This window comes from Cyprinodon tularosa, unplaced genomic scaffold, assembly GCF_016077235.1.
Source record: "Cyprinodon tularosa strain WSP-4 unplaced genomic scaffold, ASM1607723v1 ctg239, whole genome shotgun sequence".
NCBI lineage: Eukaryota > Metazoa > Chordata > Actinopteri > Cyprinodontiformes > Cyprinodontidae > Cyprinodon > Cyprinodon tularosa.
The window spans coordinates 2,379,118-2,392,992 of record NW_024038892.1 but is presented as its reverse complement, the minus strand read 5'-3'; the positions used below and the strand labels follow the sequence as shown (position 1 = coordinate 2,392,992).

The 13,875-nt window shown below is 38.2% G+C and overlaps 1 protein-coding gene across 6 annotated transcripts in view; it reads left to right on the top strand.

Moving 5' to 3' along the window:
- LOC119785033 (neuron navigator 1-like) overlaps positions 1-13,875 on the top strand; it is a 101,951-nt gene that overhangs the window by 85,566 nt on the left and 2,510 nt on the right. The window contains exons 13-33 of one of the 6 annotated variants that reach the window (XM_038287416.1): positions 28-176; positions 291-473; positions 566-618; positions 852-875; positions 1,066-1,143; positions 2,394-2,477; positions 4,979-5,087; positions 5,180-5,301; positions 5,456-5,464; positions 7,078-7,262; positions 7,342-7,504; positions 7,621-7,819; positions 7,905-7,993; positions 8,086-8,184; positions 8,285-8,456; positions 11,862-12,127; positions 12,235-12,386; positions 12,471-12,542; positions 12,660-12,865; positions 12,965-13,083; positions 13,170-13,358. In XM_038287416.1, coding sequence (XP_038143344.1) covers positions 28-176; positions 291-473; positions 566-618; positions 852-875; positions 1,066-1,143; positions 2,394-2,477; positions 4,979-5,087; positions 5,180-5,301; positions 5,456-5,464; positions 7,078-7,262; positions 7,342-7,504; positions 7,621-7,819; positions 7,905-7,993; positions 8,086-8,184; positions 8,285-8,456; positions 11,862-12,127; positions 12,235-12,386; positions 12,471-12,542; positions 12,660-12,865; positions 12,965-13,083; positions 13,170-13,358 — 2,722 coding nt within the window. Of the gene's footprint in view, positions 1-27; positions 177-290; positions 474-565; positions 646-851; positions 876-1,065; positions 1,144-2,393; positions 2,478-4,978; positions 5,088-5,179; positions 5,302-5,455; positions 5,465-7,077; positions 7,263-7,341; positions 7,505-7,620; positions 7,820-7,904; positions 7,994-8,085; positions 8,185-8,284; positions 8,457-11,861; positions 12,128-12,234; positions 12,387-12,470; positions 12,543-12,659; positions 12,866-12,964; positions 13,084-13,169; positions 13,359-13,875 lie in introns of all 6 variants that reach the window. The other 5 variants (XM_038287413.1, XM_038287419.1, XM_038287418.1 and 2 more) reach the window with 5 other exon arrangements.

Sequence of the window (13,875 nt, the reverse complement as noted above, 5' to 3'; positions counted from 1 at the left end):
TTGGCTTTCTTTTCAAACTGTCTTCAGTTTCAGCAGTGCCTCTCAGCCTGAAGAGGATTTAAAGGAGAAAGGAGAGCGGAGACACTCACATACTCTTCACATTATGAGTGACTCTCTCACCCTCCCCTTGTTGTCCTCGCCCACCTCCCTGCCTCGTACGTCTAAGACTAGCATGGGTCAGTATGCACTCCTTTACACATAAATAAATACCAATAATTAATTTTTTCAGCACCCATTGCTTGTTCCACATTATTTTGAGAAATATGTTTTGGTAACTACTGTCCCAACAGTACCCAGCCCTGTGGGCGGTCCCCCCAGGATGACCCGGTCCAACAGCATCCCCACACACGATGCCTCCATGGAGCTTTACAGTGCATCGCCTCTGGGCAGCACGCTGTCCCTGGCTGAGCGTCCACGCAGCATGGGGATGGTTCGTTCTGGATCCTTCAGGGACAGAGAGCCCAATGATGAAGGTGAAACTATTTTCTAAAAGAATAACCCTAATACAGTACAGTAGCTAATTTCTTTTTATTAACTTTTTTACCACTTTATGTTCTCTTCCCAGTTCATGGGTCTGTTCTCTCACTGGCCTCAAACGCCTCATCGAGTTACTCTTCGGTGAGTGTGGGCAGCATACATAACCAGGTAGATACAGATTAGTTTTTATGAGTTTTGGTTTAAAAGGTGGAGGGATACAGTGATGCTTTTCTCTTGCTTCATGCTTTAAAGAGCACACACTCAAGATAATGATCAGTACCTTATTAGTCTCCTATTCTTTCCTTCCCTCTCCACTTCTCTCCTTCCCCCTCGTTCCTGTCTAACTTTTTGGCTTTTATTACTTCCTTCCAAAGGCTGAGGAAAGGATTCAAGGAGAGGTAAGTGTCGACTTTGCTGCCCAGTCACCTTTCGCTGTTTCATCCCCTTCTTTCCTTTCATCCATCAAACCCATCGTTGTTGTTCTTGAGTTAACATGTCACTTCATCATTCCTTGGTCACCATCCTCTAGATTTCTCTATAATATCAGGCGCTCTTTAACACAGTGATGCTTTGATGTCGTCCACGCAGCAAATCCGCATGTTGAGGAGAGAGCTGGAGTCGTCACAGGAGAAGGTTTCCAATCTGACCACTCAGCTTACAGCAAATGTATGTATCATTTTTCTGCATCCCACTCCCACCTCATTGAGCTTGGTTTGCAAATAGTATCTTGAGTGGTTTCTTCTAAGACAATTAGTAACCAGTTTAATCCTCTAGATAAAATTCACCTCTTTTGGTTATAGGAGATGTTGATCAAACAATTATTCTCGCAATAATAAAGCAACCAAAAGTTGTGCCACCAGGCAAAGAAACAACAATACATGCTGCTGTATTTATTCTTTTGCTAAAAAAGAAAAAAAAGAGATGATGTTTTTTTTACAGCAAGCGAAATAAATAAAAAATGTGGGGATGAATAAATGTAATCAAACTCTTGGGGGTTTTTTGTTATAATTTGCTGCTTGTATTCACCATTATTGTATTGTCTCAGAACATTCTTCTGAGTTTATTTATTTTTTTAGTCCCATTAATTTATTTTAAGTTATTGAAATACGTATTCATTTATTGTTTCTTCTTTTTAATATATCACATATAACGCATTTGTATAGTTATCTTATTCAGTTTAATGCATTTACATCTATTTGTTTTTTTAATGATTAAAAATATATAACATTTTTGCAACTTAATGTTTTTTATTTAAATCAATGAATGTGTTTGGTTTTGTTTGGAAAGGTCTCCCTTTTACCTAAGGATACTTAGTCCCACAGCACATTTATTTCTTATTTTGAGCTACAAGGTAGTTTCTTCATGAGAAACTTTGTGAGCATTACCTCGCAATAAGAGGAATTGTCGTGTGATTTGTAAATTTACAAACTACAGAAAAAAACGTGTAGAATTCAAATTGAACTACAGCTATCTATCTGGATTATTCCAAGTTACTGTCAGCTGTCTTTCTTTTTCATAAAAGTACAGACAGTAGGCATAGATGGTAGTAAAACTGCTATCTATGCCTAGATTATTGTTCTTATCACTAACCTTATCAAAACCAGAACAAATTCCCAAACACAGCTTTATTTTATTACGTAACTATAGATTTGTATTAGAAAATATGAGGTTGTTCTCCATGGCTATAGAAAAATAGGTTAGGAGATAAGGTTATTTTACCAAAAGATGTCCTTTTAAGTTATTTTAGCTCAATAAAAAGAATTAACAGACACCAGTTATGCTGATTCTGTTTCTTTTATGTAATTAGTATCAATTATGTTATTTTTGTCATAAAAATACACTCTTTAGCATTATTCTATGGGGGACCATTACTTAAAAGATGTAACAGTCTTTTATTTTTCATATTTTCTATACAGGCAAACCTGGTGGCTGCTTTCGAGCAAAGCTTGGCGCTGATGACATCTCGGTTGCAGAGTCTGTCTATAAGCCACGAACAAAAGGTACTATCCGAGCCGCACTTTTAAAATCAAACACACACAAAACAAAATTCCAGCAAGATTCCAAAACTATGCTTATCTGCGGAGCAGAGCCATGAGCTCCGTGAGGTGACTTTGATCACTGCCTGCAGCAGGAGCTAAATGTAGGTTTGACTCTGTGCAATTAGGGATGAAGTAGAATGGAAGATCACTGAATCAAAAACATTTTGGATTTAAACAAGTATCAAACAGACTGTCTGCATGTGCACGGAAACCTACATTCCTTCACTCTTTTGTCTGGTTTTGGCGTGAATGAACTCATCACTGCCAGAGGCTGTGTTTGATTTAAGGGCATGCATGTGAGGAGTCTCCCTGAGTTCTTCATGCCTTGCTGCTCCCTCTGAAAGCCCAGTTTGGGTTAGACCAAAAAAAAAAGCCTTTGTTGTAAGTGCCAGTGCAGTGACCTGTGCAGATAAGCCTGCAGCGCTGCCTTTTTAACCTTGAGAAGGTGGGCCAAGTGGGTCCATTTATAGTAAGAGCAATTGATTACTTTTAGACGAAAGCAAACAGAGCAAAACGACTTTTCTTTAACACTTCTGTACAAGCATTTTGTTCCCCACAAAACAACTAAAACAAAAGCACAAAATGGGTGAAAGAGAAAAGAAAACTCAGATAAATACATTTCAAATAAAGAAATAAAAAAAGACAGCGCTGCAAAGCTACCATTTTCAGACTGGCTTCATATTCTCTCCTTTAACCACAGACAACATCAAAAAGTCTGCTATAAAAATGAAGAAAAGCATCAAAAATGCTTCTTCTAATGTAGCTCTCCAAAATATTAAAACCTCATTCAGCTCTTAGATACATCTTTAAAAGGACCTCAATGTGCTCACTGTCAAGACACTCTGAATGGGACAGACTGAGTGTGAGAATGCACAGTGGGAGTTAAGTGAGGATGTCGTAAGGACGAGGGAAAGTGGCAGGTAGCTTAGCTTAGCCTCGTTGAAGCCTGGGGAGTGAGCAATGCTGCTAGTTGGTAGCTATGCCACAGAAAATTCTTTAAGTGCTCAACTTTTAATCACTAGAAATTGAGGCAGTTTTTAGAGCCTGATGGTCCCAAGAAGAAGACCAGATAACTTAGTATCTATTTTTAAGACAATTGCAACACGAAACAAGTTCAGTGAAAATGTAAAAAGCTGCACAGTCAAATTAAATTAGCATTCCAAAGTCCAATTATGGTGATATCAACTGAAGAAGGGAGCTGTCAAATGCTTTCAATGCAGAAAGATCTTTTTTTTTTTTTTCTTTAAAAACATTCTGCTTCTAAAGGTCAAAAACACAGAAATCTATGTCATCTAACGTCATCTAATTGCAGTCCAGCTGTGTGTAATTTAATGTCAGACTAAGAAGGCATGAAGAAGGTTGGAGAACAAAAACAAAGTCTTAAGAATAATGGCAGGTTGGTCAGGGAGAAAGTTGCTTTGAACATCTCTTGGAGCTCTGTTCAGTCTACAATAAAGTACTATGATATGTAGGGCTGCAACTAACAATTATTGTAATCCAATCAATTAATCTGTCAATTATTTACTAAATTAATCAGATTGCAAACGGTTCCTTAAAGACAATTAGTTGACAATTAGTTCAATAATCAATTAATCACAATTAACCCAATTAATTGTGTCAGCCCTAATGATATGGCTTTCCACCTAAACATTAGGAGCGAGTATTGGCATGGATGTTGCGATACGATACACGTCACAATACTTGGGTCGCGATATGATATTAAAACTATATTGCAATATCACCATATATTGCAATATTTTTCCTGCTATTAAAACTGAATACATAGATAAAAAAGCAACCTCTGTATATGTTCATCAGATTATATTAATCGTTCACTTATTTTGGTATCCATGTTGCTTGAAGTTTGAGTCAGTCCATGTCTTCCACTGCGACTACCTCAACTATAGATACAGTGCTGCACCACGCAGTAAAAATGCTTCGCTTTAAAAAAATCGATACAAGGAACTAAAAGATTGATATTATATCAGGCAGCCAAAAATCATGATATATATTGCCAAACCAATTTCTTTCCACACCCCTACTGAACATACAGGACAGGCTGCTGCAGCTTTAATGATAAACAGCAAACAGGAGAAATTAGATGTAGCTTTAAACAGGTGAATCCTAGAAGTAAACATGTTAGAATCTGCAGATCCTTCCAGAAAGAGAAAGAAAAACTATTAGTAATAATTATCATCATAAAATACTCTGAAGTTTGTAGCTGTAGTTAAAGTTTGGATTTCCCCCAAAAACATGTTTAATTTTCCTTTTCCTTGTACCGCTTTGTCTTATATGATTACATAAAAGTCTGATAGAATGAGGTTGTAATTCAGATTCAGTCAACTTTATTTATCCCAATGGGTAATTCAGTCATAGCCTACATGCTCATCCATTCCCATCTGCTATCCAAAATTATTAATGACCCAATGTCCAAGTTTGACATTTATGAAACGTTTCCACAGGATTCAGAGCTAATGGAGCTGCGGGAGACGATCGAGGCTCTAAAGACCAGAAATGAAGAGGCACAAGCTGTCATCCACGGAGCATTGAACAACCAAGACGTCATCAAAGGTTTGTAAATCAAGCAGGCAATCACTCTGTACGTGTCTCATCTCCCTTCTCCTTAAACATCTTTCGCTAATATTGAGCTTTCTTTCTTTCAGACGTCCGCATTCGGCGTCAGAACTCATGTGAGAGTATTTCCAGTCTGAACAGCTTGACCAGCATGTCGAGTGTGGGCAGCCTGAAAGATCAAGAGGCAAAGAAGAAGAAGAAGAAAAGCTGGGTAAGAATAGGCGAGCTCTACTGCCAAAGGGCTGTTTTCACACTCACAGCTTGTTTTTCTGGTGAGCTTCATCCTTTCTAAAAGTGACCGAGCAGCATGGCTGATGTATGACCTGTGTTTCCCTCCCCTGTGTTGGGTTATTTTGCTGTTTCAGGTGTTTGAGGTGAGTGCCGTCCCTGTGTGACCATCTAACTCCTATAATTTTCATTCACACAGCATGATGGGTCATCTGAAACTACAGTCCGGTCATCTCTGCTGACTGACTTACTGCGCTGCTAATAGCCTTAATGAAATTGATGAGAAATGTTTAATTAAATGAATGGCTCTAAATCTGTCATGAGAGGAGAGCAGCAGACATGACGAGCCATTAAAATGATTAATTACTGCTAAGTTCACTCTTATTAAATGAGCTTAATGATTTTTCCCCTTATTTATTTGGTTAACTTGTAATTCATTCGTCAGTATAAATGTGAGATGTTATTGTGTTAAACATGCTGTACCATATTAATGTTTACTGACTGCATTTTGCTTATGCATAAAATTCAACTAAAATTTAAAGGGATAGTTTGTCATTTTGGAAGCATTGTTTTTTTTTTCACTTTTATGTAAGACACTTAAAGTACTCAAGCTATCAAACCAGTCAAAAATATTTAAAGATTTAAAAATGTGAAGAAAAAAGAATAAAAAACTATCTGTTTTAAACCTGGATGATATGGTATGATGTAATGATCAGTGTTCCTCAGCTCTAAATTTCCAGAGGCTTAAAATGTTTTAGACAGGGGGAAAAAAACGAATTTGGAAATAACCATGCATTCAATTTCTACCTTTGTACTGGAATTTTTAACTCATACGGTATCTCCAAAAAATATATAGAATCATAGTCTTTAACTAGAACGGTTAAGCGAGAGGCAAACAGCCTTTAGTGGCGCCAAAATTGACAGACTCCTCTAGGTTTAATAGGTCATGAAACATTTTCAGAAAAACTGAGCTAAAGTCCAGCTGCCGCCAATTTAAGCCTTTTTGTGGTTGCAATGATTTGGGTAATTCAACATTTTACAGACAATCTGATTCTTTTCATTTTTTTTTTTTTAAATCAGCAGCGCAAACAGTGCTGCATGATCTCTTTAACTATATTCTTTTGGTGCTGGAGTGTATAAATTATTAGGAAAATTTTATTTGTTCGTACAGAGAGCTGTAATCACTCAATTATTATCCCGCTTGTGTTTCCCATTTTCTACCAGAAAGAGTTGATCTCTTTTAAATTAGGCTTTAAAAGTTTTAAAGGTGGAAGTCATGTAGAAACAGTTTGTTCAATATTTTAAGTAAAGGAGAGGAAAATGGAGCTGCTGTCATTCTGTTTCTTGTTTTTCCATGTCAGTGGCTCATATGTACTAATCATTAGCAGATCATATGCATCTAAGCATTGTTTGCCAATTGGAAAGTATTTAACTGTTTTCCTGTTTTTGAATTTCATTTGAAAAATTTTTTTTTATATATTGAAATACATTGTTTAAAAACCTCTGTTTTGACTTTGTTTTTTATTATTTAGATAAAAGAAATAATTTGCTCAACATTTTGCACAGGCTGAATGAAATGTTTAGCTTTCTTAAATGGAAACGTGATATTCTACAACTGGTTTTAGTAATTAATGCTGAAAAATGACAAACTATTTCATTACTGTGATGCATGCCCCTTTTTAACTGTAACACTGACCTATTTTAATCTTCTGAGTTACTAGAAAATGCTTTCTGTCTCTCTTTTAATGTTTGCGTGCAGCTGAGGAGCTCCTTTAACAAGGCTTTCAGTATTAAAAAAGGCTCCAAAACCTATTCCGACATTGAGGAGATCACCACCCCTGACTCGTCAGCTCCCAACTCACCAAAGATGGCTCATGAGGGAGAAGAAGCGGGTGAGAATCTCCCGTCATCTCTGAGAACATCAGCATCTGCCACGTCTTCCGTGTAAGTACACTAACAGCTTTAACAGAATGAAATATGGATGTGTTAGTCTCCTGTGATGAGAGTAATCTGGTTTCTCCAGGATCATGGAAACGGCAGAAGAGGGAGAAAATGGCGAAAGAGCGGTATCTGAGTTACGGTCGGAGCTTTGGGAGAAAGAGAGGAAGCTGACAGATATCCGACTGGAGGCTTTAAGTTCTGCACATCAGCTGGAGCAGCTCAGAGAAGCCATGAACAATATGCAGGTTTGTTTTGCCTGCCTTTTTCTGTATGCTTCATTATCAATCCCATGGAATTGTGCTTATTCTTCAAGTTTTTAGTTTTCTCTGTAAATTAAAAATATATATATTGTGTGTTCCAGTCCACCGTGGACAATCTAAAGGCAGAAAATGACCACTTGAAAACAGGAAGTCAGTTCCCTGTCTCCGGCCCTGGTCCCACCTCCTCCACCTCTCAGCCATCGGGCCTTGCTTCTCTCCTGGGGCCCTCAGTCAATCAACCAACCAGCATGTCCCTCACCAAATCCTTCAGCCTCAGTCTGAATGATTGTAAAGCTCCAGGTAAAACTGAATAAAACTCTAGTCAGCATTCAGCTGTTAAAATATTCAAAGATAGCTAAACTAATTTTATATTGCTTTCTTTTAGAAATGTCTTCTTGTGACCTGCTAAGTCTGTCTTCTCAACATGAAGAGGTCCGTGCAAAAGTTCTGGTTTGCACTGGGGATAATATAGAGGTAAACTGAGAAAAATCTTTTAACAGTAGCGAACAGATAGTATGGGGATGTTCATTTTTGAAAGCTATCTTTGTCCCCCTCTCTATATTTAGGACAGGAAACAGAAACAAGAATTCTATCTAGGTTCAGTGATGATCAGTCCACGGATGGACTGGACCTCCCTGGACTCCCTCATTGCTAAGACCTTCCAAGTAAGTCTAACTTAGTATTCAGTCCAAGAATCAACAAAGGTGTTATCTGTAAATAGATTAGCTCAGTTTTAATGTCGGTTGGCTTTTCTCTCTTGTTCAGAACTACTTAAATCAGGTGGACCCGACCGGAAGCCTGGGTTTGACCTGCGACTCTCTGCACATGTACCAGCTGGACCAAGGGGTGCAGAGAGCTATAGGGGGGGTCAGGCCCCAAGTCTCACCACATCAATCTCTTGGAAATGGTCCCAGTCAAATTTGTGTCACTTTGAAAGGTAAGCAGTAAGATGCTCTGGTTGGTTTTTGAACATTAAAAAATGTATCCTATAAAAGCTCATTTTAATGCACTGAGGTGCTCCATCTTCTAGTTGACAGGCAAAATAAACAGCAACTTTGTTGACCATAAAACTATTAACTCCCTATACAAGAAAAAGCCACAGAATAGATGTGTATCAGTAGATATGTAAAGAATGTATAGTTTGCTACTGCATTAGAAGAGAGCAAATAACTTTATCTGCAGCATCACAATTCTGTGCATCTTGTCCTGTACTTAATCATCCATGGGGATGTCTGGTGCTTTTAAAAGCAGCCCAAGTATCATCAAGTAGGGACAGACAAGTGTTCTACTGTTTATTGCTATCTAGAAATTAGTTTTAATATCAAAATAATTTGATTTATGGGGAAAACATTAAACCTTATGAAATGGTGACACACCTCAAAAACTTTACTGTCACTTTAACACTTTTTCACTGTTTACTTAGATATACATATATGTTTTTAGATATGATAAAATAACTTAAGTGTGTGCTATTAATATATGAAATTGTACATCTGAATCAAGTGTACTAAAGTAAGTGATTCATCAATCAGAGAGTTATTTTTCCAAGACTTTGCAGTAAGATACAGTCCCAGTGATGCAGTCTGTTTGTCTGTAGCACTCTATTTCTCTATTCTATTAAATATATTGTTCCCTCTCCATACTATCTTCATGTTATGGTCTTTTAAACTTGTTTTGTAGCACTTTGAGATTTGAAGTCAAATGTAAAGTGCATTATAAATAAAATTCATTATTATTATTATTATTATGTCTTAATTATGTTTTAAATGTGAAAATGTGGAAAACATAAATGATAAAATACACAGATATGCATTTAATCTGAGTTATTCAACCAAAATTAAAATAGTTATATAGTGACCAATTGGCTAAGTACTAATATCAATTCATTTAATTGTGCCAAAAAATATATTCATGTTATGTGGAAAAGAAATGTCCCTTTGTTTCCCACTGTGGGGAAATTTAAGCTCTAAGTTAAACTTAGATATTAGAATGCATTTAGCTGCCTCACTGTGTAGAGTACAGAGAATATTCTGAAGTTAAGGGTGTTGTTCAGAAACAATTCAGTGTCAAACCACCCATCTCGTGACCGCCTGGGGACACAATAGCCCTAACACTAACCACTAGACCACCACTCCTCCATAAAATGATGGCTGTTTCTGTTAGCTGTGTCCTGTTTATATACTAATAATGAATATTGTTACAATATTACAGAAAAAACTATCGGGTTATATTGTCCTGCATTTAAAATCACTGATATTGGTTAACTCATTGGTTAATATTACATGGGTCAGTGGTTCTAATTTCTATTTCTGTTGACTATTCAATCAATCAATCAATCAATCAATCAATCAATCTTTATTCCAGACACAAAAAGGTCCATAGAGAAAAAGGAAAAAAAAGGTTAACAATATAATTATGTAAAAAAGAGAAAAATTAAAGCTACAGTGTGTAATTTTCAGCGACATCTAGCGCTCAGACTGCAGACTGCAGTAACATGAACATCTCCCCCCCACCGCTTCTCCCCCCCAACTGTACGGCGAGCGTTACGGGACAAAATGTCTTCCACGACGTCCGCATCACCTACCTTCTCAAGTGATGAGGTTTGTTTACATAGATAATTTTACAGATAGTATTTCATTAGTCTGTGTAGGGTATAGATTTCATGTAGACTTAAGATAATAAATATACCCGTTATTTTTTCTACATCGTTGTGACGTTTTGGTGAGCTGCTTTGCATGGTGATATAAACAGAAGAAGTAATTGTAGTCATTAGTTTAACAGCGAGATTGTGTTCGCTGGAAGAATATATATTCCCCGTTTACAGAGTCCAAGTCTTGTTTGTGGCACGGGGGTTACAAGGCGAGGAAGAGGGAGAGGAAGAGGGCAGAGAGGCTGGGGTGGGCGTGCAGCCAGGGCCAGGCGAGAGAGAGGTGAAAGCGGGGTGACTAGAGGAGAGGAGGAAAGGCTTGAAGATCTCCAAAGGAGCCGGAGAGAAGTAACCGAGGTATATATCCGTAGCTCGCTAATATGCAGCTTCATATATCTGTCTCTCTCACACTCACACAAGCCACTATCAGCTGTGGTAATTTTATGAAGCTGTGGCCTTATCTAGGTAAAGCTACCAGACATCTTGAGAATAGTTTGGTTGAAACGGGATGTGGGGGTGGGGTATTACGTGTATAAAAAGACAATTGTGTGTGTAGGATTAATTACCTGTCCAACAGAAAACTGGCGACTTGAGCGTCACTTTGAAAACCTTTTTCCTCCATCAGTGACTTCCATCGTGTAAATGCCGTGCCAATGTTGATCCGTGTCTTTTGTCACGCTTGCGTTTATTCTCGTCGTGTTTCCGCTTCTTAGATGACGGGGGTTCGGTGTCCGCCGCTTTTCGTTGTGATACAGAGTAGGCATGATCCTCCATTCGTCTGATGTTTGGCCTCACAGTTTGCAAAGTCACTCACGCCTGCCGCCTTGTTTACCTTTCTTGTTACTGAAGCGCCGTATACCTGCTTCTTCTTCTTCTTTGGTTTCAGGCAGACTAAACGCTTTTCAGGCATAATACTGCCATCTACTGTTCAGTACCGTCTCAGTTAATCTCTCTCAATTTGCCGTAGTTACTTTCGAGCGTAATGGGCGATCTCATAATCGCTAGTTTGTTGCCTCTGCGCTTGCCGTAGCGCAAAGATGTCTGCCTCCATGGCTGCGAGACCCGCTCCTATGTAATTATAAATAACGAATTCTAAGGCAACGCAAATATTATGGTTAAAAGGCTGAGCTCATAGGTGATGATAAATAACAGTTATGTATAATATATTAAATTTTTGACTTTATATCCCTGTAATTATTACACACTGTAGCTTTAAATAAACATGACGTATTCACCGAGTCACAAATAGTTCTCTGTTTTAGTAACATTCCTTGATCAAGCCTTTCTAACACAAAATAACTGATTAAAGCCAATCGCTTTTAGCGCTCATATCATACCAGGTCAATATCTGAATCAGTTGATTCTCTGAGGTGCAATATCTGCATTTTATCATAAATGGAAAAAGTCGTAACAGACAAGAACCGATTCATTAATGTTTTTTCTTTATATATATTCAGGTTTTTATTGTATGGAAGAAATTGTTTACTTAAATTCCAACCGAAGAAATTTGTTTTCCTAAGGAGGGAAAGACGCTGTTGTATTAACATTGACCTCAGAGACCCAAAGAATATCCCCAATATAACATAAAGTTGACATTTCCCAGAAGACTAATATAAATAACTTTGCATAATAACTACTTGATTCGTTTGTGTAAATGAAGTTTTAAATGCTAAAAATCGAATCTCGCCTTTCTAGGTCTTAGAGAAAAAAGTGTGGACTCACTGGTGTTTGAGACTCTGGTACCAAAGCCCATGATGCTGCATTACATCAGCTTGCTGATGAAGCACAGACGCCTGGTTCTGTCTGGGCCGAGTGGGACGGGAAAGACCTATCTGGCCCAGCATCTGGCCCACTACCTCCTGCAATGCAGCCAGATTGACTCCTCCGACAGTGACCATGAGTCTTGTGTCTTGGCCCGCAGTGCTGCAGTCACCTTCAACATGCACCGTCAGTCACCAAAGGTAAAACACAGCTTTCAGCTACGTCTACCTGCTCATTTTGCAGACATATGTTTATTAGTTGTTATGCTCTTACTTAGTTAAAAGTCATATTTCTTCCACTTCTGCAGGATTTGCAGTTGTATCTGTCAAATCTGGCAAATCAGATTGACAGAGAGACTGTGGCAGAGCTGCCACTGGTTGTTATCATAGATGATATCAGTGATTCAGTGGCCATCACTGAACTAGTAAACGGAGCACTTACCTGCAAGTATCACAAATGGTAAGTTCTCAAAATTCTATGTAAGCAAATAATTAAATAGCTGATTGCTAAATGTATAGCTTTTTATTTGTGTTTATATTTTAGTCCTTACATTATCGGAACGACCAATCAACCCATGAAGATGACATCTAACCACGGACTGCACCTTAGCTTCAGGTAAGGGCCTAAAATTCACAATTTTACTGATAAACTCTTGAGTCCTGCAGATGTATATTTAAGATAAATTACTTGAAGTATGGGTAGTAAAATAATAGCTTTTTAAATGTGAAATAGGATGGTTACGTTCTCCAATAATGTGGAACCAGCAAATGGGTTCCTGCTGAGGTACCTGCACCGTAAAGCTGTGGAAACATACCAGGAGGAAGAGCAGGAATCCCCACAGCGGCAGGGACTTCTACGCGTCCTCGACTGGATCCCTCAGCTCTGGTACCACCTGCACGCTTTCTTGGAAAAACACAGCACTTCAGACTTTCTCATAGGTGAGAGCATTCTGCGTAAACTTCACCTGGTTTGGAATGGTTTGTAGGTCCATTGAGAAGGTAAAGAAAGGTTTAACTGGATATGTTTCTCCCCTGCAGGTCCCTGCTTCTTCCTATCTTGCCCAGTGTCAGTAAAAGAGTTCAGGCAGTGGTTCATTGACCTGTGGAACCACTCCATTATACCATACCTCCAAGAAGGAGCCAAAGATGGCATCAAGGTGTGCAAACTTTTACTTCCTAAGTGTTTTTTTTTAAACATGTAACCCCTTTTAGAAACATTTTTTTTATCTGTCTGTTCTCCAAGGTCCATGGTCAGAAAGCAGTGTGGGAGGATCCAGTGGAGTGGGTGAGAGGTACTCTCCCATGGCCAAATGCACAGCAAGACCAGGACAGGCTCTTTCACCTCCCTCCTCCAAGTATTGGGCTGCCCAGTGACGAGAAGAAGCCCTCCAAAGATACACCTCCTCCCAGCACGCTGGAGTCAGACCCTCTGGTGAGTGAACCGTAATTACTACTGGTACTGATACTGTTGTGGTGTTAATAGCTTCAAATGCTGGAAAATAAACAGCATCAGACATAGTTCAGCTTAAGTTCTTTGTTTTCTATATTGTCCCCTCCTTTTCCTCCACATACAGGATCTTTAGTCACATACATACTTAGAGCTACCCCTTCTGTCCTTTTTATGCAATAACAGGACATAACAGATATTTTATAAACTCACCACATCAGATAGTTTAAGTCACATTAGCCTTACCTGGCAGATTCAAATTTACATGCTGAAAACTTGTAAAACAAGCATCTGTTAAAAAAATATATACTTGTTTTCAAGGTTGAATGTAGAAAAAAATGGTACCATAAATCAATTACGGTATGTTTTCTGTGGTCCCTTTAATACTAGGGGTGTTTTGACATTTTGATGTTTTTTTCTGAAATAAAGTAGAAAATTTTTATTTGGCATTGAAAAATTAAAAAATTCACACTCACAGTTGAAGTGTATCATGGAATGTTTA